The sequence below is a fragment of the Perognathus longimembris genome, chromosome 13 (genome assembly GCF_023159225.1).
Source record: "Perognathus longimembris pacificus isolate PPM17 chromosome 13, ASM2315922v1, whole genome shotgun sequence".
NCBI lineage: Eukaryota > Metazoa > Chordata > Mammalia > Rodentia > Heteromyidae > Perognathus > Perognathus longimembris.
The window spans coordinates 2802054-2826911 of record NC_063173.1 but is presented as its reverse complement, the minus strand read 5'-3'; the positions used below and the strand labels follow the sequence as shown (position 1 = coordinate 2826911).

Below are 24858 nucleotides of genomic sequence, written 5' to 3'. Positions count from 1 at the left end.
TACTGCTCCGCGCAGATGCTCAGGTCAGGTGTCCAGGTGTTCTCTCACCTCTGGGCCTTCCTAGGCTCTGTGCCTGCTGTCTCCTTGGAAGAGAAAAACCCTGCTTAATCTGTCTCACCTATTAGACGGATGGTTCTAGGGCCAGATCTGAAACACCTGCATCGCCACGGTGCTCGGCCAAGGTCAGCGTACTGCAGTGTCAAACAGGAAGGAAGTGGCTGGGTGCATGGTGGGCAAACATGGCTCGTTGAACGTGGCTACATGCACCATATGCTCTGTCACCCTGCAGATGGCTTGGTGGACTGCATGGACCCTGACTGCTGCCTCCAGCCCCTCTGTCACTCCAACTCACTGTGCCTGGGCTCCCCAGACCCTCTGGACATCACCCAGCACATGCAAGCCCCTGTGTTCCAGCAAAGCCTCCAGTCCTTCTATGATCGAATCAAGTTCCTGGTGGGCAGGGACAGCACCCACAGCATCCCTGCAGAGAACCCCTTTGATGGAGGGTGAGTCCACGGGCCGCTGCGACAGCCGCAGCTCTCTAGAACAGCCAGGTCACCCCTGGGGCTACATCTGGCTGGGAGGAGGCCAGAGGGGGGCCTCAGAAGTGTCTGATGTCCCCGGAGGCTGAGAAACAGCCACGGAGCCTATGTGGGGAGAACTGCTATCCACGGCGCTCAGAATTTTTATGAGCACAGTGATGCTGCTCTCACTGGGTGATGGATGGAGGGAGTGGGGAGAAAAAAAATCAAAGGTCCAAGGGGAATCTTGGATCAATAGCCACTTTGCAGGCAGCCCTTCCTGATCCTGCCGCCTACAGATGAGCTGAAGGGCTTTGGCATTCTGCTCCCTCAAGACTGACTTCCAGAAGACTTTGCAGGGATGGGAATGGGGGTCATTATTGCACCTCAGGCCACATGTCCACGCAGCTGGGACATCCATTGCACAGATGCTGCTGCCGCTGCTGCCGCCTCCTCCTCCTCCTCCTCCTCCTCCTCCTCCTCCTCCTCCTCCTCCTCCTCCTCCTCCTCCTCCTCCTCCTCCTAATTTTTTTTAGTTTAACTGACTTTCCAGCCCAGGCTGTCTTAGAGGCACGATCCTCAGATCTCAGCCTCCTGAGTAGCCAGGATAGCAAGCATGAGCCACTAACAATTCTTAGCAAGCTCTGCTCTGTACCATAGCCAGTGCTGGAGCCCTGGGAGTCTCTGCCTGTGGTCACCCAGTATCTCTTGGAGAGCGAATCAGGGAGAGTCACGGTGTGCTGGGACACAAATATGCACCCGGCACCCTGTGGGACACACAGGAGAAACTCCTGGGTTGGAGGAAGGCCACGACTTAAGAACCGAGTCTTAGCTATTTGTGACAGCACTTGCCGGCATCTGGAACACTGAAGGTTTGAGGCCAACCCAGGCAAACTTAGTCCCTGCATCAAAATGAAAATGCAGACCAAAGGGCTAGAGGTGTGGCTCAAGTGGCAGAACCACTTCCTTAACAAGTACAAGGCTCTGGGTTCAATCCCTAGGAGAAAAAGTCCAATTCTTAAAGATGAAGACTAGGCATGGTGGCACCTCTCGTGTAATGTCCAGCCAACTCCGGAGGCAGAAACGGGAGGTTGAATAGTTGGAGCCCAGCCTGGGCAAAGTTACCATGATTTCACCTCAAGAGCAAACTGTGCTAGGAGTGTAGTTCAAGTGGTAGAGGGCCCCAAGTGCAGGGCCTGGGGGCGGGGGGGGGGGTGGGTGGGCATGAGACTGAACTTTGTAAGCAAAGGAAGAGAGGATAGCTACACAAAGACCTGGGAGATAATGGGGTACAGGAGCCAGAGCAAGATGGCGCCCTGTTCTCTGTTCCCCAGGTCAGGCAGAGGACCAGGACAAGGCATCCAAGGAGAAAGATTTATAATAATTCTGTCTGAATGTCTCCCAGTGCTTCTTAGGTGTGGCGCTGTGAATTCAGCGTCACTGACGGTGTGCCTTCTGTGTGTCCCACTTCAGTGCAGGGGTCTTGTCCTCAGGGGGGAAGGGGGGCGAGGGGGGCATTTGTAGGCCTTCTCCTGGTGTGAGTTCTTTTAATCCGTGAGTGGTATGCATGGTATTCCTGCCGTTCACCATCAGCTACAGATGACAGCCGTGGGGTCGGCGTGCGGGGTGCCTTGACCGTGCGGGTAGGGACGCCATCCCCGGGTGTCACCCCCGTCACTTACTCAGCCTGGTGCCCCAAGGCGTGGGTCCGGAGGGCCTCCAGCGGCATCTCGGTGCTCCTGCTTCCGCGGGCCCGCCGCTCCTTCAGGGAGGCGAGGGGGAGGTCTCGAAGCCCGTGCCGGGTAGCGGGCCGCGCAGGCTCGGGAGGGCCAGGCTGCGCTTCGCACCTCGGCTCGCTCACGCCTGGACACGCCGCTCTGGACCAGTGCGGGGGTCACGTGAGTCCTGTGGCTGGGAACCCGTCCGGGCCGAGTCCTCCAGGGAGGCCCTGTGTCTTCCTCATCCTATTCCTTAAGAATCGCCCATGACACGCAAATCGCCTTGAAGGATGAAGAAATAGAAGGGAGAAAAGACGAGGAGCGGGGAGTGAGAGAAGGAGAAAGAAAATGAAGGAGGAGAGATGGAAGGATTATCTATCTTTCTTAATTTTATACTGGGGATCCGGAGTCCAGCAAGGTTAAATCGCCTGCTGAAAATCCTCCTCCAGGTGCGTGTCAAGCCGGGTGGGTGCCGGTGGCTCCCGCCTATAGTGCTAGCTACTCAGAAGGCTGGGATCTGAAGGCCGAGGTTTGAAGCCAGCCTCAGCAGGAAACTCTATGGTACTCTTACTTCCAATTAATCAACAAAAAGGTAGAATGGGGGTGTGGCTCAAATGGTAGAATATCAGCCTTGAGCAAAAAAGCTCAGCAACAGCCTCCAGGCCCTGAGTTCAAGCCCCAGTATGGGAACAACAACAACAAAGACAAACATATATAAGTAGCAAAAGGAAAAGTCGGCTCCTCGATGGCTGTTTATGTATCATCACCTTCTGTTAAATTACATACACGTTGAAAGTGGGAACCATTCATCTCTCCAAACCTGGAAAACCTCAGAGAGGGGCTTGCAATATACTATTTGTTGTACAAATGAATAGGTAATGGTGGCTTCCAAAATGTAACTGTGCGATTCCTGTTACCTAACATTTGCCTGCATCGTCATATCCCTGTTCCTCGCTGATCTAGATTCAAAAGAAACAGCTGTCCAACACTACCACCCCCTAAACAGAGTCCTCTGCAAAATAAGCTAAATGATTAGTCATATAGAATCATAGGCACCCATCCTGGTAGACTACAGACTTGGCATTCTTTCTTTTTTAATACTGGGGTTTGAACTCAGGACCTAGGGCTTACTGTGCTGACACTCTGGCACATCTCCAGTCTTGCTTTTTTTTTTTTTAAGTAACAGGGCTGGTCTTGAACTGTTACCCTTCAGATCTCAGTCTTCTGAGATCTAGGAATCTCTGCGTGAGCCACCAGTGCCCAACTTCCAACTTGGCATTCTTGATCTGTGCGGTGCTTGTTCTGTACCGCTGGGATAAAGTGAGGTCATTTCCTCTCCTGTGGGAGTGCAGTCCTGGGGAAGGGCTCAGAGTTCCAGTACTGACTTTACATTGCAATAGTCACCTGCAGTCCCGGGGGAATGATGTAACTTATGTGCAGGTGTTTCCAGTTCCTAATTGGTGATAATATCAACTGTTTCTTAAACGCTATAGGAGTGACTAAAATAAAGCATCTAAAACAGTTACATAGCAAGTGATCAGATGGCCCATATAACAGCAGCACATTACAGGAGAAAAAATAGCACAAGGCTGGAACTCATAGACCTGGATTGAAAGGCTGTTTCGTCACTTTCTGCCTATGTGATCTTGGGAAAATTCCTTAAGCTATGAAACCCCAGTCCCCTCTATGAGACTGAGCTGATGATGATTCTAGGTTGCAAAGTTGCCATAAAAATTAAATGAAAGAAAAATGCATATGGCTCAACATGGGGCAAGATATTATGACTCATGCCTGTGGTCACAAGTACTCAGGAGGCAGAGACCGGAAGGAGGAGGATTTGAGGTCAGCCTGGGCGTAGTATTAACAACACTCAATCTCATCAACTAAGCCAGTCATGATGGACATGTCTATAGTCCCCGCCAAGTGAGAGACAGGTAGAAGGATCATGGCCTGAGACCAGCCTCAGGCAAAAAGCATGAGATTCTACCACTGCCTTCAGTGGTGGAGCATTTTAAAGCAAATGAAGCCATGAATTTAAACTCCAGTACCACAACAGGACCAGAGCATCTAGCTCCTCATCCTTAATTAGAAGCGAAGGTGGAGAGGAACTTGCTTCCTCAGGATGCTGCTTTTCTCTCCCTCCTTTCCTGTTCTTCACCCCCTCACTTCCTTCTTCCCAATTCTTTATTTTCCAAGGCAGTTTCTATGTCGTGAACAATTCCAAAGTGTTGGAGTTGGGTGCAGAGGACTGACTTAGAGAAGGCGACAGACACAACTCACCTTATTAAACCACATGTCCAGAAGGCTGAGTGATCTCGTACCCAGCTATCCAGGGGGGAGCCAGGCTCAGACCGTCGGATCATTATTGAGGGAGGAAGAAGGCTGTCTTCTTGCCAGCCAGCCGTCAGCAGGTATCCTTGTTAGAGAGCAATCCAATGGCACCCCCCCAGAGACGGTAGAATTGCTAAGAGGCAGCCAAACTGACCAAATGACTGTGTGTAGGGATAATTTAAAAAAAACTGTGCTTTGCCAATGGTGGTGGTACACATTTGTAATCCAAGCTACTCAGGAGGGGTAGAAAGGAGGATCTGGAGTTCAAGGCCATCCCAAAGAAAAGTTAGTAAGACCTTATCTCCAGAACAAAACACGAGAAAGGGCTGAGTGTGTGCCTGAAGACATGGAATGCTTGCCTAACATGTGCAAGGCCTGGTTCAATCCCCAGCACCAACCAAAACCAAAACCAAACAAAACGAAATACAACAACAACAACAAAAACCACCCCACAACAGTGTTGTTACTAACAGATGACCCCCACATCCTCCCGCTTCCCGTGCGTCCTACCACAATTCGAACCGTTTATCTGGGATTCTGTTTAACAGCCCTCAAAATGCAGGCCCTCCGCCAAGGACACGGCAGCGCTTGGAAGGTGGGCGGGAGCGGCAGGCGGCAGACATTTTAGCTGCTTCATCTGCAGCTTCTCGGCTGTGCGTCAGGCTCGGGGACCTTTAAGACTGGGCCTGGACTGGCCAGCCCCTCTCCAGTGGCGAAAGCCAGCCCGATGGGGTCCGAGCCACCCCCAGGCCTGGGACCATGAAGCAGGAGGGTCTTCAAAGCGACACGTGACACCAGGAGTTCCGGGGTCCTCGTGCTTCCGCAGGGTGCCCCCGCTGGTGCCCGAGGCGACCTGACGGAGCAGGGGCCATCGGGAGGAGGGATGGAACCCAGAGCCTCTCCAGCTTGGCGGCTCCAGCCGAGCCCCGCGAGCTGGGGCTGGACTCTAGTGGCTCAGCCCGGAGGCAGAGGTGCTGCTGCTGCGTGGCTTCCGTGAGGAAGGCCTGTATCACTTCAGAGACCCTGGCTGTAGCACTGGGTTTTTGTTGCCCGAAGAACGACCTGCAAAGTAGGAAGATCCATCTCGGCTCCTGGCTTCAGTCTTCAGTCGGCTTGCTCATTGCCGCGGCCCGGGGAGAAGCATGCGCACGTGGCGGCAAGAGCATGAGGCAGAGCCGACTGGTCATCGCAGCCAGCCAGGAAGCAGAGCGAGACGGAGGACAGACTTTTGACAAAATAGGACCCACCCCCACTCACATCAGTGACCTGCCTCGTCCACGCAAGCCCGCTTCTGGAAGTTTCTACTACCTCCTGATAAGGTCATCAGCACGAGCCTCTGGGTACACTTCATATCCAAACTGTAGCACTGTTCGTCTGTGTCCCCAAAGCCTCGCCCAATGCCTACTTGATGTATGTGTTCAGCAAAGGTTTTGGTATGCTTTGATTGGTTCTGTTTTTGCTTGCTTTTTTTTTTTTGTTCTCTTTTTTTAAAAAAATTACCTCTAGGTAGCTGTACAAAAGGACTTCAACACGTTAGTTTACGAGTACCATTCATCTCGATCCATGTTAATCGTTCTGTCTTACCTCTCTTTCCCAACACTACCCATCCCTTCCATTTACCTGGTCCCATTTTCACACATGGACATTGAATATTACTGTATTTGCCCACCCTTCCTTTCTATGCTTTCCTGTCTCCCTCCTCTTCGCCTTCCCTCCTCCACACACAGATTCTAGTTTCCTGGTATTCATTTTGGTAACCTGCAAATTAGTTATTCAGTCCTCCTCTGAATATAGCATACATTACTAAATGTACATAAGATCCTATATATGTTTATATATGTTTATAATTTAGATCTAACTCCCACATATGAGAAAAAACATGCAGCTTTTGTCTCTCCGAACCTTACTTCACATATTTTTTTCAGGTCCATTCATTTCCCTGCAAATGAGATAATAGTATTCTTCCTGAAGGATGAGTGAAATTCTGTGTGTGTATGCGTATGTGTCTCACATTTGGACTTGTTTGTTGCAGAGTATACGGGTTATTTCCATAATTTGTTACGGTGAATATCAGCATAGTTTTTTTGCTTGTTTTGAGGGTCTAGGGATTGAACCCACAGTCTCATACATGCTAGTCAAGTGTTCTACCACTTGGGCCATACCTGAACCCCTTTGCTCTTACTATGTTTTTGAGACAGTGTTTCACTGACTTCGTGTGGACCAACCTCCAGCTCAAGCTCCTCCCATCTCCATCTCCTAAGTAACTGAGATTTCAGGCGTGCACCACCACACCCTGGTCTTTCAGCACAGATTTAACGAGGGCAGTGGCTCTGTCTGGCATCCTCCCACCGATATCGTCATCTCTATACCAGGTGATAGGAGCGTGGGTGACCGCAAGGGATAGAAGTATGGGTGGCCTCAGCTGATCTAAAGTAGGAGGGGACATAGCAGGCCTGGGGGCCACCATCACCACATTAGATGGCTCCAGTACCATTATTTTCATTTGGCCATCTGCCTGGTGGAACACCTGTGCCTCACGTGGAATCATGGGCGGAATACAGTGAAGGGCATCTGCCGCTAAGACGAGGGAGAGAGGACGGCCGCAGAGGTCTGGAGGTAGGAGGATCTCCAGCTGGACGTTCTGGAATGAAGGGATAGATAACAGGACACCGACTGTGGGGTTTGGGGGGTGCCAGACAGTGGGGAAAGGGATCACAAACTAAGATATCTCCCACAAGAACACTCAGGGTACAAAAGCTCCTATCGCTGGTCGTATCTGCTCTCCTGGGCAAGACTCTTTAGGTCAAAAGTCTAGATGTGAGGCAGACATCACTTAGGTGAGCAATCTTGGTAGGTGGTAGCTAGACAGGTTAGCAGACTATGAGAAGAGGGTTTTGACAAAAGAAGCATCCCAAGTTATTTGAATTTAGGTTCCGAATATGTTTCAGGACATTGACTGGCCTGGGAGATAGGATGATGGCGTGGCTTGCTATTTATCTGCTCACTCCAGTAAGCAGGTGGGTATAGACAGGAAGCGACAAGACTTAGCTAACGGGAGGCGCTGAAGCCAGAGGAAACCCAAGGAGTCAGGAGACAATAGGAGAAGTAAAGAGGCCGAGGATGGCATCTTGCAGAGAGGGTCGGATCCCGCGTGTGGCAGAGCTGCCAGACGCACACGCTCGAGTCGATGAGCACGGGCTGGCACCGGCTCCGTGCCGTGGAAGGAGACGGCCTTCTCAGCCAGCCAGGCGGGGCTCGCGGTGTGCTCCCGCCTTGCCCGTCACGGAGCACCAGTGCCTCCCACGGGGGCCCGGCCCAAATGGAGCACCAGGAATGGCGTGGTGAGCCAGGGGGCCCTGCCCACGTGCCCGGAAGGAATCGGGAGGAGGTGCTCAGAGCGTTCAAAGCGGGGAGCACTGGCTCCGCTGCAGGCGTGGCGCCCTCTGCCTTGGCTTTGGTCCTCTGGCCCATGAAAGCAATGAAGGAGTAGAATCCTGGCACAAGGTGACCTTTGTCCTGGACAAAGACTTCAAGGACAAGCTTGGAGCTGGGGCCTCAGTTTATGCCCCATCTGCCGTCTTCCCGTTGGTGCTAACCTGCCTCACTGGGGATGAGGGGCCTGGACCACCGTGCCCAGCCATTGGTTGGGATGGAGTCCCATGAACTTTGTGGGGGGAGGGGGGTGCGGAAGGCACAGCCTGTCTCCTGGGGCTTGAACTCAGAGCCTGGGCACTATCCCCTGAGCTTTTTTTTTTTTTTTCTCAAGGCTGGTGCTCTACCACGTGAGCCACTGCTCCACTTCCGGCTTTTGGGGGTGGTTTAATCGGAGATAAGACCATCACAGACTTTCCTGCCCTAGCTGGCCTCACACTGCAGTCTTCCTATCTCAGACTCGTGAGCAGCGAGGATGGCGGGCGTGAGCCGCCAGCTCCTGGCTCGTGAACTTTTTTTTTTTCTTTTTCTTTTTTGCCAAATCTGGCTGTAAACTGTGATTTCCCCCCCTACGTCCACATCTCAGGCAGCTAAGATTACAGGCTTGAGCCACTGTTCTTGACAAAACTGTGCTTTGCTTTCTTTAAGTGATTTTGAATGTAATGGAAAGGAAGAAAAATGCCAGAAACGCTAAAAAGATTATATATTCCACAATATTTGTTTTGTCTATGCGAGCCTGCATACATGTGCAGGGGTGTATATGCGCGGTGTACTATATCACGTGTAAGCACACGTGAATGTGTGTGCGAGAGTGTGTGTGTGTGCATGCGTACGTGCGCACACATGACCGTGTGCATGTGTGTGCACCCTAGGGTCAGCTGCATTGCTTACTACGCGTTTCAGTCCTGCAGGATTTAAAAATGCGTTGTCGATTGCAGAACCAGCGTGAGCACCAGCATGACTTTCCGGGATAATCAGAACAGAGGGAACTTCAGTGGAGCCAAAGGATCATGATGGTGATACTATTTCCCAAAACAAAACCCGGGAGACATGCTCTCTCACTTGCAATCGAGATGGCTTAGGAAGTCAGGGGGTGTGATCCTGGGCAGCAAAGGGTGTGTATGTAAGGAGGAAGAGGAGGGGAGTTAGGAAGCCACGGAGATGATGTCAGGGCAGAGACACAGAAAGCTCTGCCTGTCACTTGTCCCCAAACCAGGCTCAGGCGTTTCTCCTTTGTCAGGATCCTTAGAACTGAGATAACTTCGATGTCATGTCAAGCATCAGAATTTCTTCTTCGAGCCTTATAAAAAAAAAAAAAGTGCAAAGTTTCCAGGAATTTTGAAAGCAAGAGTTTACGAGAGGAAAAAAACAACAACAACGCATGGAAAAGCAGGAGCAGCGATCTTGCGTGTGACGTAATTCCTTACCAGCTCACCACGGCCGAAGCCACGCACACACACGTGGTGGTGTAGCGGGAGTCACGGAAGGGCACTGGTCCCCCTCTGAGGCCCCGGCCCCCACCCGCGCCCCAGGCCTCCGACAGCCCTCCCCAAGACCCGAGACATGCCAAGCCGCGGAGACGCCCTAATGGACTTCAAATAAACACGGACTTCCTGACAGCCAGCTTCTGAGCGAATTTATTATTGAATTACACTCCCGCTTTCAGAACAAGCTGAACTGACAGGCTTCCCCATTGGTTACCAAAAAAAAAAAAAAAAAAAAAAGGAAGAAGAAGAAGAAGAAGAAAAGAAAGACATTGATAAATTACCTGATGGAAGATGGAAGAAAGGAAGGATCTTACTACCTCCAAAATGCCAGCCATAATACATCATTCAGGCTGTTTGTTGGTGGTGGTGGTTCAATCCCTCCCCGCATTGCGATGAAGGTTGATGATGATAAGCAAAGGCGAGTTCAATTTCAGATGCCACCAGTGACTCCACACATCATGGTGATGAGCCGCTAACAACTCCTCCTCTGCCGCGTACTTGATCATCCCTTTATTGATTTCAAAAACGAATTACCGTCTCTGTTTGCTTTGTCGCTTAAGCTTGTCCCTCGCTGTCCATCACAGGAAGCCGTAGCAGCAGAGGCTGCGGTGAATGCGGGCTGTGGAGGGAGAGGACCCACGGCAAGTTCTTCAGCAAGTGGGACAAGTGACCTTGGGCAAGGTCGATTCCGTGTCCTCCTCTGGAATACGGGGTTGTCCATTCCCGCTCTGCCTGATGGTTTTGAGATTCAAGGGAAACCCCTGGTGTACAGGGTAGCATGCATTCAGCAACAGCACCTGCCATTCGCCAAGGAGGTGCTTTGTGTCCTCATTGTTTGAGTTCTCTCTTTCCCCTCCCTCCCTCCCTCGGTTCCTTCCTTCCTTTCCTGGCACTGTGCTTTGAACACCGGGGCTTGTCCTTGCTCAGCTTGTTTACTCTGGAAAGTGTGTGCAGCGTGCCTGGCTTGTGACTGGTTATTTTGGAGATAGGGCCTCCTGTCCACCCTAGCTTTATTGGAAATCATGATCCTCCAGATCTCAGCCTCCTGGATAGCTTGGATTACAGGTATGAGCCACTCCCCACGGTGGCTATGCTTTCTGTTTTATAAGTCGCAATGCTTTTAAATCCACTTCCTCCTTCCCTACCCCTCCCCTCACCCCTGCACACCCCGGCCAAGACCACAGGGCACTTAGACTGGGTTTATCATCCTTGTTTTAGAGCTGTGCAAATCGAAGCACTGAAAAGTTGAGTGGCCCGGCTAAGGTCACGGCTGCTGGGCGGCAGAGCCACGTTGGAGCCGCGCTGTCCAGGCGTGATTTGCGTAGGCCAGCACAGTATGGGACAGCAGATACTGGAAAGCCACAGGAGGGTCACAGTTGTTATTTGCCACCTAGATCCCACGTGATTTTTCCAATCTCCTAAGTACCAAGGTCATTAGCTGCTTTCATTGAGTAAGGGGGCTGGGGAAGGGGAAAAGAAAGCCGCCATTTTTCTCCCTCCCTCTCCTCTTATCTGACTGTACAATCCACAGTCCTTCTTTTCGGAGGTAAGCTTTTCAAATAAGAGGTGTAAGCTGAGGTGCCCTCTAAAGGTGAGCTCTCCAAGGGCAGGGACCCCAGTTTATAGAGCAGTTCCGATTGGCCACGTGGACAGGCCCAACCCTGCCAGCTTAGCTTCGCTAACCACATTCCTGTCAAGGTCACGTAGTTCAGAGTTCTCAGACATGATCTTAAGTAAGACATCATCTCTTTATCCTGTTGGCAAGTAATTTATCAGAGAATGTAATGGCTGCGCATTACATTCCAATTGCAGGGCAAACACCTGTTCTGAAGGAGGCTTTCCCTCCGCTCACTAAGAACTGAGCATCGAGCTTGCTCAGCGCTGGAAAGGAAGCAGTGAGGGAGATGGGATCAATGACCTCCATGTCTCCTGTCTTCAAGGAGCCCATGGCCCACTGGGGGAATAAGATTGTCTAGGGCTCACACTGTGACTGAATCCATGCAGAAGTAGCCCAGACAAGGCAAGGCAAGGCAGCCAGTGCTTGGCAAATGCTCCCACTGGGTTCTAAAGGAGGAACAGGCAGTTTTCAGGTGAGCAAGGTCAATGAAAGGATCTGGATCGAGGACACAGCACAGGTACAAAGACAAGCTTTCTATGACCCCATTACGATTCTGAAGCCACTTGGAGTAGGGGTACTTGAAATGGATTGAGTAGCACCGAATTAAGGTAATTATATACTTTGGTATGTGCATCTGTGCTGATACTGGGGCTTGGACGCATGGCCTGAGCACTGTCCCTGGCTTCTTTTTTTTTTTTTTGGCCAGTCCTGGGCCTTGGACTCAGGGCCTGAGCACTGTCCCTGGCTTCCTTTTGCTCAAGGATAGCACTCTGCCACTTGAGCCACAGCGCCACTTCTGGCCACTTTCTGTATATGTGGTGCTGGGGAATCGAACCCAGGGCCTCATGTATATGAGGCAAGCTCTCTTGCCACTAGGCCATATCCCCAGCCCATGTTCCATGGCTTTTTCATTCGCTCTACCACTTGAGCCATAACTCCACTTCCAGATTTTTGCTAATTAATTGGAGATGAGAGTCTCATGGACTCTGAACTGCACTTTGGGCTTTGGATTCTGCCTGGGCTGATTTTGAACTGTGATCTTCAGATCACAGCAGCCTCCTGAGGCTCTAAGGTTATAGGTATGAGCCATTGGCGCTGGCTAACGTTAATGATAAATTCTTAGGTATACCGGGGTGGGAAAATTTGAATGTGCTTGGCAGATGAGAGACTGGAGCTTTAGAAGCCTGATGACTCTCCAAGGTCAGTTAGTTACCAGAGCCAGGATAAGAAGCCACGATTCCCTGTTCACAACTCTTTTCACTCTCTGAATGACAGTAGAGGTTGTTTGTTGTTGTTTGTTGTTGTTGTTGTTGTTTGTCAGTATTTTTTATTTCCTTGATTCTATTGAGCGGTATCTTGGGGAGCAATCCATCTGTTGTCCCTCTAGTAGATTCTTCTCTTGATCTCAGGCCCGGCTGTGGGCCTCAGAAATCAGTCAGGCAAATCTCATTGCTATCCACAGGAGTTCTTCTGTCAGACTCTGAGCAGAGATTTGAACCAGTGCCATTATGTTTGACAACCCCTCCTCCCCCTCATCCCCAAAAGCCTGGCATAAGCCCTCCTTCCTGGCAGAGTTTACCTAGCCTAATAGCTTGTTTTGTATCCCAGCTGCCTGACATATGCCAAACCCATGTGTTGACTCCCTGGTGTCAAAGGCAACTACACCAGGGTACTTCAAAGTGGTGTTTTGTCAGCTCTAGCAAGTAACTGGGGACTGCAATGCATGCATTTCTGTAACTCTGACACCTGACACAGTGCCTGGATCATATAGTTTACTGTGGGTCATAACACGGTAGTAGCAATAAGGGTTAGGGGGTAAAAAGTCCCAGCTTTGAGTACAAGTTCAGTCAGTTGAGTTCCTATCTGGGTGACTTTGAGCAAGTCTTTTCTCTCTGAGCTTTAGTTTTTTTGAACATTATTCACTGAACAATCCGTGGGAAACATTCCATCTTCTTTCCACCTAATTGCAATCAGGTCCCATTTCCTGTTCTAGCTCACATAGTGGCATGCAGGACAGCTTTGCAGGTGTGAATGGTATAAACATGTGACATGGAGAAACACTTGGAAGGTATGTAAGAGCCCAGATGTGCAGGTGATTCACTGTACCAGGAGTTGGTGGGCCTTCATGAGGCCATTATACTAGAAAAAAACTCTAAGGATGAGTAGAAAAAAAAAATACCTTCCAACTCTGTTTGCCAAGACATGACCGGGTGGGGGGGGTGGGAAACACATCAAATATAAGACTGCTGGTGAGAAGCTGATGTGAACCAGTTAAGAAGCCAAGGTCATGTGAGCGGTTGGCGCCCCTCCTCAATGGTTTCTTACCAAGGGGGTCTTCTATTCCGGAGCTTCACGTTCCAAGTAGCAGCTCTATCCTAGCCACATCCCCGACACTGAGTGAGAACCTGACCCTTAATCTAGGGCCAGTGTTGGATTGCTGTGCAGAAGCTACCCCATAACAGCTCCCAAGAACCGATTATTACATATTTAAAGTGAGGAGTCCAACTGAAGTTGTAGAGCACTTGCCAAGTAAGAAAGAAAGAAAGGTTTAGGAATTCTGAGGCGCCATTAAAAAAACTAAATTGCATATAATTACGCCATAAGCTAAAAGGTTATAAAACTCCTTAATTTCCAAGTATTTTGCTATATTTTACACCTGTCATTGCTTCTGAGGTTAGTTGGGGCGATGACATTTCTACGGTAAAATACTAGGTAAGTGTGTCCCATTGTGTATCCTCCCCTTTGAGCTCTGTATTTAGTGGCATATTGTTGGTGGCTTAAAATAGGCCACAATGGGAGTGTTTACACCACAGCAGTGGGAAATGCTACGGACTACAGCTGTTTTATTTTCTCTCATTATTTCTTCCTTTCCTTCCTTCCCTCCCTGCATAGTGTTTGAAATACTGTTGGTAAACATTCACCTATAGATCACTGATGGCTTCCACTGAGTAAATGAGGGAAGCAAGCAAGCCTGGAGAAGCCACGCGCTTAGCTTTTCAAACCTCCCTACATAACAGCATGTGGCATGGGGCACGTTTTGTGAGTCTCCGTTGGGCTTGCTCTCCCATTTCCAGGGAGGCTATATGTGAAATGGGTTTTCTCTACAATCGAAAATCCTGAGCAAACAAAAGAGGGGTGGAAGTGCTTCCTTCCAGGACTTGATTTCTGAGCCAAATGCCTATTTGGGCCCGCAGGGGTACAGGACGTCAACTTCATCTTTTCCAAAATCCAAAAGCAACCCACAAGAGCCTGGGCTAAAATTACATCCGCTCTGGCTAGCTGAATTACAGGCTAGGAACGCGTCGAAGAATGCTGATTCGGCACTCCCCGACGATCGTGAAATCCCTAAAGAGAGCTAAATCAGAGGAGGGGCTGGCCTGTTTGCACATGAGAGAGGGCAGCCCGGGGAAAACCTCCTCCCCAACCACCGAAGGAAGCCATGTCCAAAGTGCTGAGTCTAGAGGCAGAATCCAAGGTGTGTATGTGTGTCAGGAGATGGCGAGAAGGGAGCCGGCAAGGGGAGATGAGATTTGTGGGTAATTTTCCGGAAGGACAAAGTTTGAGCAGTAAGAAATTCGATTGTCCTCCATTAAAGGAAGCAACTCTCCTGAATGCTGAATACAATTGCTGGAAGAAAGCTTTCCCATTAGTGGGGAGATAATTTCACATAAATATATTGGGAGACCTTCAGAGCAAGACTGGAAGTCTTTGCTGAGCTTTGCCTGCTTCACTTGTTTGCCACGTAATTGCGTTTAGACCCACGACCTCGGAAGGAAACCACTGACTGAATTAGATTAGCCAGATCGTACGGGGTGAAGTGAGGCGGGTGGAGGGGTGGGAGGGCGCTTGGTGCATTGTGGGTAGGTGTTCTTGCCTTCCGAAAGGACACGCTGACACGGGAGAGACCAGCTGCTTAAAAGGCTGGTGTTAATTGCTTTTCTCATCAAACAGAGAAAAGTTTCTCACTCTAGGAAGGTAAGGATGTTCGGGCACCTAATAAAACAAGATCCAAGTTTGAGCACTTTTATTTCATAATGCCCATGGGCATCAGTAGCTCTTCATTGAACCAGAAAAGAAAGAAGCCTTCTGTGCCCAGGTACGCAGAGAGGATGATGGGAGCAGTTGCACCTGAATTCTTGCCTGACATGTGTCTCGTCACTGAGGGGCGGGCGCCTAGTGCCGCGATGGCTTAGTACCCTCATACCCTCCGACACCTTTGCCCATGCTGAACAGATGGGTCCGGCAGGCTGGCCGGAGAGGCATCAGACGCAGAGATGTAAGGCCCAGAGTTGCCCTCCTGTGCGGCTCCGGGCAAATGATACGACCCCTCCATTTCCACCTCTATGCAATGGAAGGGTTTCATGTACTCTGGTTTTGGACTTCTACCAGGGCGAAGACCCCACCCCAAGGGAAAGGGGAAAACCGCCTCGCCCGCATCCGGGGAAGCTCTGCTTTAGGTTTGTCGTCCACTAGGAGAGCCTTATAAAATGGTATCGGTGAAAAGGTTTCGCTTCTGAAATATCTGGAACGTATCGTCATAGATGATTTCCAATTGTCCTGTTTCTTTGTCAATCCCCCCTTGCTCTAACTGCCGCTGAGTAGGTGTTCTACTCGGGGATCTGAAGTTGGGAATGGTATTCAAAGAGGTGGACGGGGGCTGGGAATATGGCCTAGTGGCGAGAGTGCTTGCCTCGTATACATGAAGCCCTGGGTTCAATTCCCCAGCACCACATAGATAGAAAACGGCCAGAGGTGGCGCTGTGGCTCAAGTGGCAGAGTGCTAGCCTTGAGCAAAAAGAAGCCAGGGACAGTGCTCAGGCCCTGAGTCCAAGGCCCAGGACTGGCAAAAAAAAAAAAAAGAGGTGGACGGTTTCAGTGCCCACCCAGGAGGATGCTCCATCTGCTTTTCTCCTGTATCTAGCGCCAGAAGAAAAGAAGCACTCTTCTCAATCTGCTCACTTTCTTGTACATACACTTCTAAAGAGTCAGTGGCAATCACTGCTGTCGCCACTTAGGGAGCCTATTCTATATTAGGAAAAAGTTAAAAAATAAACAAAACAGAGACCCAACGAACTATCATAAACCTGCACAAGTTCAGAGAGCTAGGAACTGCAGAGTTACAATTTGGACCCAGAGCACCTGACCAAATCCACATGGATAACTACACTGTGTTACTCTCCCCTGCCTGAGCTTTATCTCCTTGTATCAGACAGTATCCTAGAAAAATAACTTCTTAGGGAAAACACTTCCTAAAATTCTTTCAAGGACACAGTGGTGCCCTAAATTGAGGTGATGGTTTTTAAAACAGTGAGCTCTTATCTGGGGTGAACACCATAGGTACCTGGCTGAAGGTGTGTTTGAGGGACTAGCCTCTGTCTTTTTATTTTCTTTCTTATGGTTTTTTTTTTGGGGGGGGCAGGTGTTTGTTTGGGTTTTTTTGCCGGTCCCGGGACTTGAACTCAGAGCCTGGGCACTGCCCCTGAGCTTCTTTTTGCTCAAGGCTAACACTCTACCACTTGAGCCACGACACCACTTCCAGCCTTTTCTGAGTAGTTTATTAGAGATGAGTTCACAGGCTTTTCTGCCTGGGCTGGCTTCGAACTGTGATCTTAGATCTCAGGCTCCTGAGTGTCTAGGATTACAGGTGTGAGCCACCAGCGCCTGGCTCTTTATTTTTCTTTTATGATGCCTGGGGTTTGAACTCGGGGCCTTACACTTGCTATATGGGTGTATGATTGCTAAGGCATGACTCCAGCCCTTTTTGTGCATGTAGGCTCTTGTTTCCTGCCCAGACTTGCACCTGGACTCCAATTGGCCAATTTTAGTATCTCAGCCTAGATGGAAAGACATGTATATGTGCAACTATGCCCAGCTTCTTTCTGTTGATTGAATCTTATACACTTTTCTACCTATGCTGTGCTGGAACCGTGATCCTCTCAATCTAAGCTTCCTCTGTTGCTTAGGACGGCATGCCAACACAGCTAGCTGTTGGTTGACAAGGGTTCTTTATGAGAACCCTTTCTGTTCAGATTGGCCTCGAATCATGATCCTCCAACTCCCAGCCTCTCAAGTAGCTAGAATTCCAAGTGTGAGTCACAGGTGCCTGATTTCAGCCTTCCACCTCCTAGGCAATCCCTGGCCGGCCAAGGCTTGGACCATAGAGATACATCACTTTATCCTCTCTTCTCTTTTCACAGACATGCGTGTGTCATTCGCGGTCAAGTGATGACATCAGACGGGACCCCACTGATTGGAGTGAACATCAGTTTTGTCAATAACCCTCTCTTTGGGTATACAGTCAGCAGGCAAGATGGCAGGTAAGAAGGAGTAACCGTCCTGTTCTCATGGTCTTCCCACGTAGCTGCCGCTGGACTGACGACATGGACAGAGAACAGAGCCTTGGACTCTGAGGGTCTGAAGTCAGATGCCAGCTCTGCCATGTACTAGTTGTATGGCCTTGCACTTGATTCTGACCTGTATCTTTCTGGCTGTAAATGAAGCCGTTTCTTCTCATCTGGTTCTCAGAGTAAGAATAGGGTAATTAACTTGTGTGTGTCACCCTGCTCCTGCGGCTTATGACAGGAGTACCGTCATGGAGACTGCGTCCTGCAGGCCACAGAGCTTCAGAAACTGTACCCTTTCCTATTGTGTGGTCTGTAAGCTACAACTGCTTACCTTAGGCCAGTGGAAGCCCATGGAGGACAACAGAATTCTAGCTTGTAAGTTCTCCTGTAACTGTGAGGGGAATGAAGTGAAGCTGCAGCTTCCTCCTCCTCCTCCTCCTCCTCCTCCTCCTCCTCCTCCTCTTCCTCCTCCTCCGCCTCTTCCTTCTCCTTCTTCCTCTCCCTCCTCATTGTTGTCATCTTCTTCTTCTTCTCCTCCTCCTCCTCCTCCTTCTCCTTCTTCCTCTCCCTCCTCATTGTTGTCATCTTCTCCTCCTCCTTCTCCTCCTCCTCCTCCTCCTCCTCCTCCTCTTCCTCCTCCTCCTCCTCTTCCTCCTCCTCCGCCTCCTCCTTCTCCTTCTTCCTCTCCCTCCTCATTGTTGTCATCTTCTTCTTCTCCTCCTCCTCCTCCTCTTTCTCCTTCTTCCTCTCCCTCCTCTTTGTTGTCATCATCTTCTTCTCCTTCTCCTCCTCCTCCTCCTCCTCCTCTTTCTCCTTCTTCCTCTCCCTCCTCATCGTTGTCATCTTCTTCTCCTCCTCCTCCTCCTCCTCCTCCTCCTCCTCCTCCTCCTTCTCCTTCTCCTTTTCCTTCTTCTCCTTCTCTTTCTCCTTCTCCTTCTCCTCCTCCTTCTCTTCTCTTCCTCCTCCTTGTCCTCTTTCTCCTCCTCCTCTTTCCTTCTTCCTTCCTTTTCCTTCTCCCTCCTTCTTTCTTCCTTCTTCTTTCCTCTTCTTTTTTTGGTCCTGTCCTAGGGATTGAACTCAGGCTTGGGAGCTGTCCCTGAGCTTTTTTTTTTTTTTTGGCCAGTCCTGGGCCTTGGACTCAGGGCCTGAGCACTGTCCCTGGCTTCTTTTTGCTCAAGGCTAGCACTCTGCCACTTGAGCCACAGCGCCACTTCTGGCCGTTTTCTATGTATGTGGTGCTGGGGAATCGAACCCAGGGCTTCATGTATACAAGGCAAGCACTCTTGCCACTAGGCCATATTCCCAGCGTCCCTGAGCTTCTTTTGCTCAAGTCTAGCAGTCTACAACTTGAGCCACTGTTCCACTTCCAACTTTTTCTAAGTAGTTTATTGGCAAGAAGAGTCTCAGGAACTTTCCTGCCCTGTCTGACTTCAAGTCACAATCCTCAGATCGCAGCCTCCTGAGCAGCTAGGATTTACAGGCATGAGCCACAAGCACCCTGCCAAAGTGAAGCTTCTTAAACAGGTCTGGTTCTCCCTTTGCTACCTGTGCATCCTTGGACATCGTTACCTGTTCTTCTTCATCTGTTGAAGGGGGCTGGCACTACCTATTCCACCAGTCAGATACGATGATGTGATGAATAGGAAAGCATTTAGCACACAGTAGGTACAGTAAACCTTAGTTCCGCACCCTACTCAAATTCGTCAGCGTCTGGCACGTGTAAGTCTGCAGTAGACATTAGCTATTTATTATCATTACAAATTGTTGCATAATGAGAAGGTGATCGTGGCAGGAATAGCAATGGCAGTGCTTTGGAAAGGAAGAAGGAGGGAGGAGGAAAGTGTAATATTTAGGCTGTCAGGGGCGACACGTCCTCTATTTTTAATAAAAATCAGGTGGAGGCAGCCCGTCTGGTGAAGTGTGGGCCCAGAAGGTTGGTTTTTCACTCCGCGTTGGAAATTATGCGGCAGCCTGATTGATTTTAGCACCTCTTTAATCCAATAGCAGATGTGAACATGTCCCGGCCGAGGCGATAATGAAGCAGAGGCTCGTCTGTTTGTAGACATGTGCGCCTTCTCGCTGGGGTTGGCAGGCGGGACACGGGGACCCCCACCGCCACCATGTGAGCGGGAGCGGGAGGGACAAAGCCAGAAGAGGGCGGCGCCCGGCCCTGCGCATGCTCCAACCAGGAAGCCCCCCAGCGCGGAGGAACCCCCTGCACTCTGACTCTACTGCCTTCTTTACGGAAATGATCGGTGTGTCTTACGACACTCTTACCTGCTGGAAAATAGTCCGCACTGCCGGGCACCAGGGGCTCACATCTGTAATCCTACTTACGGAGGAGGCTGAGATCTGAGCACCGCAGTTCCACGCCGGTCAGGGCAGGAGAGGCCGTGCCACCGTCCAACAAACTACTTAGGAAAGGCTGGAAGGGGCACTGCAGCAGGAAGTCGCTGTGCAGAGACTGGCTCTGAGCGGTCTAGGCTTTACCCGAGAACCGGGCCTTCTCTCTGGGGTCGAGGTCACGTTCGTATCCAAAACAAGGTTTCCCTACCAGCTGAGCGGGCCCGACCCTGGCCCGCCACACCCAGCTCTTGGCAAGGCTGGCGACCCCAGGCTGCTCGCAGCCTCCAGGACTTGTCTTTTCGTGCGCGTCTTACCCTCCTCCCCACACTCAGCCTCTCGTGAAGGGAGCTTGTGAGCCTGGCCAAACTTCTGCTTGCTGGTTGAAAACGTCCTGTCAAAGCACAGATGCTATTTAGCTCTGTGACCAGAAAGTCATCCTCTAGGTATTTGCCCTAAAGTTATGGAGACCCTCTTGGAGAGTCACAATCCAAGCTCTGAGTCCCAAATAAATTCCCGCCCTGTTGCTTCTGGTGGTCGTGACTTATTGAAGGATGATGGTGGCTGGCTTCTTCCCAAGATTGGCACAGAAAAGGGTTGAATGAGCAGCAGCCAAAGCGGATGGAAGACTGACAGAAGTCGGCCCGCAGCGCTGGGGTATGCCAGTCGGAGGGTGCTAGCAATCAGGAGAGAATGTGGCACTGAGAGTAGGTGGATGAGTGTAAAATCCTGACCGCTTCTAGGAGTGCAAGCCAAAAGAGAGCAAGATGGCTAGGAATGTGGCCTAGTGGTAAAGTGCTCACGTCATATACATGAAGGAAGCCCTGGGTTTGATTCCTCAGCACCACATATACAGAAAAGATCAGAAGTGGTGCTATGGCTAAAGTGGCAGAGTGCTAGCCTTGAGCAAAAAGAAGCCAGGGACAGTGCTCAGGCCCTGAGTCCAAGCCCCAGGACTGGCAAAAAAAACAAAACAAAACAGAAGTGAGCAAGCTGGAGCCATGGGCTTGAGGGGAGTAATCGGCACATGTGAGCGCAGGGTTCGCTGGCGTCTTCAGAGGACAGCCAGCTCAGACGGCATTCACAGTGATGTTCATTCTGTCAACTTTACCCATGAAGCACTGGGCCAGTTCCTGGAAAAGCAGAGGACTCAATGTCCCTGGGCCAGGGAGCTACATGAGGAATCACAGGACAATGTGATGTCAGGTCTACGAGGAGCCCCTAGCCCTGGGGAGCCCCAGGGGCAGAGCTGGGATCTGGCTGCACTAGGCTGTACGGAGGCGGTGACATCAGAGCTTGCATCTAGACTGCAAGAGGACGGCAGGCCTTGAAACTCACTTTAAGAGGAATGGCTACAGGGACTTTGCCCAAAGAGACCCTGCAGGCACAGGCGGCAGGTAGGCAGACCTCTTGCGTCCGAGTCACCCCCGCAGGTAGAAGTAGGCAGGTACATCAGGAGCTAGAAGGAGCGGCAGCTAGACAATCCCGAAGCCTCGAATGTCCCAGTCCTCACCACTAGCCAAAGACGGGCCCACCCTCCTACGGCGGGGCCAAGAAGGCGTCACTGAAGAGCTCTTTGAGGTGATTCCGTCAGCAAGACCATCCCGTCACGTTTGCACAGGCGTCCAGGTCAGACGGCCACTCAGGGCCCCTCCAGTGGTTCAGCTATCGCATGGCTTTAAACTTGGTGTTTGGGGCAACGAACAGAACAGAATCCTAGGCTGAGGGCTCATCCACCGGACGCAGGACCGTACCTAGCGGCCACGCCCTCCACGTGGCTAAGCGGACTCAGAGAGCAGGCCTCGCGACACCCCTTGCTTCACACCGGGCAGCCTCGCCCCTTGCCCGCCGCCTGGGCTCGGCTGTCTTCCGGGCAGATGGCTGCAGAACGCAGAGATCAGTGCCGTGGAGCTGGGCTCTGCAAACACATGCACGTGGACAAATAAGGGCTCCGTTTCTTTGGATTTTTAACAGAAGGCCCATGCCAATTTGCAAGGGCAAGTGCCTTGCTAGGTCTGTTTGCAGGGAGTTCAGATATGGGAAAGCAACAGCTGCCAACATGTTTCTCCTTGAGTCTTGGTATAATACAGTTTGGGATGAGACAGGAAACATTCTGCCTGTAAGCCTGAAGCAAGAAAAAGATGAGCAGGGGTCTGTCAAAGGCGGGAAAGGGCCTGAGGGACATCCTAGCACAGGCCTATTAGGTACAGTGTGGGAGACAACACAACTGCTCAGAGCTACACAGTCCTCCGAGGGCCAAGACTACGGCTGGTCTACCTGTTCTCCACACACTGCCACCGAGAGCTCATCTCAACCGAGTAGCTGGAACTCAGTCTTCTGTTTCCCCCTTGTGCTTTCAAGAGACTGATGCTAACCGTGCGGTCTCTGTACTGCTAAGCTACTTTTCATGGCGAAGGCCTTTGGTGAGCAATCTGCCATCAACTGAGCCTGAACTGCCGGAGAGAGTCATCATGGAATCTTAGTGTCTTAAGAATAATCAGCACAAACCTTTGCATTTTATGTATGTATGTGAGTGTGTATGTGAGTGTGTGTGTGTGTGTGTGTGTGTGTGTGTGTGTGTGTGTTGGTCCTGGGGCTGGAACTCAGGGAGTGGGCACTGTCCTAAACTTTTGTGCTCAAGACTAGTGTTGTGTCACTTGAGCCACAGCTCCACTTCTGGCTTTTTTGCAATTAACTGGAGACAGAGTCTCATGGACTTTCTTGCCTGGGTTGGCTTTGAACCATGATCCTCAGATCTCAGCCTCCTAATTAGCTCGGATTAGGAGCATGACCCACTGGTGTGGCCTGCTGAACCTTTGCATTTTACAGATCAGAAAACTGAGGAGCGGAGAGGCTAAGTGACTTACTGGAGACCATACTGTACGGTTCATAACAAATCCAGGCCTAGGCCTAAGAGTTCCTAAGCCCTGGCTTAGAAGTTGTTCTGCGCTATTCACTAGGGTTCATCTCAACCCACTTCAAAGACCCCATCTACCCAGAAACACCACAGTAGAAGATTCCCAGGCTGTCCCAGGCCCTGAAAGGTGGCTGTCTGCAGCACTGGTTAATCTGACTTCGGTAACTTTCCTCTGGTGAATCGTGTTACTACAATAAGCGCAATAGATGCTTTCAGGAGTCAGCGTCTTCCGCCACGAGTCATCAGGCCCTTGGTGCAATGCCCTTCTGTCTGTTCTTGCCCTCCTCATGACCCTCTTCTCCTGCTCCCTTCTCTTCCCCTCCCCCTAGCTTTGACCTGGTCACCAATGGTGGCGTCTCCATCGTCCTGAGGTTCGAGCGGACGCCTTTCATCACACAGGAGCACACCCTGTGGCTGCCCTGGGATCGCTTCTACGTCATGGAGACCATCACCATGCGACACGAGGAGAATGAGATTCCCAGCTGCGACCTGAGCAACTTCGCCCGCCCCAACCCTGTTCTGTCTCCATCCCCACTGACGTCCTTTGCCAGCTCCTGTGCTGAGAAAGGCCCCATCGTGCCAGAAATCCAGGTACCCAGCCTTCCAAACGCCATCCATCTCTTGTGCCTTCATTCTATGGGGAGACGGGGAGGAGGATCTCAGACACAGAAGCAGGACAGCACGCAGCCCCACGGACTTGGGCCAGCGGCAGACAGGAGGGTCACATGCATGTCTGACCAGCCCTGCCACACCAGACTTATAATCACTTTCCCCGCTCTCATCCAATTCCACTTGCCTTTTCCCCAGCCCCCAGGGTGTCTCTTCTCTTGGTATTTCTGCTGAAAGTTCTACCAAAGAGGAGTAAGCCAGGCTGGGAATGTGGCTTAGCAGTAGAGTGCTCGCCTTGCATGCTTGAAGCCCTGGGTTCGATTCCTCAGCACCGCATACACAGAAAAAGCCGGAAGTGGAGCTGTGGCTCAAGTGGCAGAGTGCTAGCCTTGAGCAAAAAGAAGCCAGGGACAGTGCTCAGGCCCTGAGTCCAAGGCCCAGAACTGGCAAAAAAAAAAAAAAAAGAGGAGTAAGCCACAGTATCCCAAGTAGTGAGTATCATAATAAAGATTAAGTGAGGAAAATATGTTTGAAGTACTTAGCACAATGTCTGGCATCTAGGAAGTGCTCAATACATTTTACCTATTATTATTATTATTATCATTAAGATTATTTAACATACACTGCCTTCATGCCAATTACAGATTGCTTTGGCTCAAATCTATACCCACACGTCCTTTTGCTTAATTATCATTAAAGGGAAGTAATTAGGAAAAAAATGCATTTTAACATGATGGAAATCAGGTTCAAGTCTTTGCCTAACAAAGCTCTACCAACTTGAACGTCCTTCATTGTGCACAGTGTGGAATCCGTCAGCAAAAAAGGAAAGCCTGAGGAAGGGAACGGATAGCAGCTCAGAAGTCCGGGAAAGCCCCAGCTGCCCCGGCAGCCTAATGAGAACTCGGGCGACATGCATGCTAATGGATTGCCCTGCACTCAGAGGAGCAGAGTTTATACATTTATGTGCGCGGATTTCATGCCTGGCTGAGCAAACACATCTCCGCATATGCTCCAGTGAGTGGCTTCCAGCACCCGCTCACAAGAAGGAACACAACCATTTCAAAATTCTCTTTGCACATCCAGGTTGAAAGATTCCCTCCTTCTCAGAGATTCGGGGCCTGTCTCCTGTCTCCGTGGCCAGGCTGACCTTTCTGATGAAATGCTTGTCAGTGGAGACAGAACTTGCTAGAGAGGAGCAATTTGTAACTGAACTTTGGCTCCACTCCACCTAGCCGTGTTTCCCAGGAGCAGAGGCTTTGGAACAAATGAGGTTGAAAGGTTGTCCCCTCTTCAGAGTGCTCCCCCCAGCCCGGGTGCCTACGGGTCCGGTTGGGGCCACAAACCTCGCTTATTGTCAGACTCATGAAGGCAAACTCGTGGGCTCCCCCAGTGCTGTTGTTGGCTCGCCCTGGCAAGCACTAGCACACGTAAATTGCGCGGGGGACACACGCTAAAGAAGGGGAAGATTTCTGAGAGCAGCAAGCCCACGTGGAGTCCCGGCCACCACCCACCGGGGTGTACGGCCTGCTTTGCAGAGA

The 24858-nt window shown here is 50.8% G+C and overlaps 1 protein-coding gene across 3 annotated transcripts in view; it reads left to right on the top strand.

The window, feature by feature from the left end:
• Tenm4 (teneurin transmembrane protein 4) overlaps positions 1-24858 on the top strand; it is a 567737-nt gene that overhangs the window by 483188 nt on the left and 59691 nt on the right. For all 3 annotated transcript variants that reach the window (XM_048361201.1, XM_048361200.1, XM_048361199.1), the window contains 3 exons: positions 290-506; positions 17305-17424; positions 23041-23302. In XM_048361201.1, the coding sequence (XP_048217158.1) occupies positions 290-506; positions 17305-17424; positions 23041-23302 (599 nt within the window). The remainder of the gene's footprint in view (positions 1-289; positions 507-17304; positions 17425-23040; positions 23303-24858) is intronic.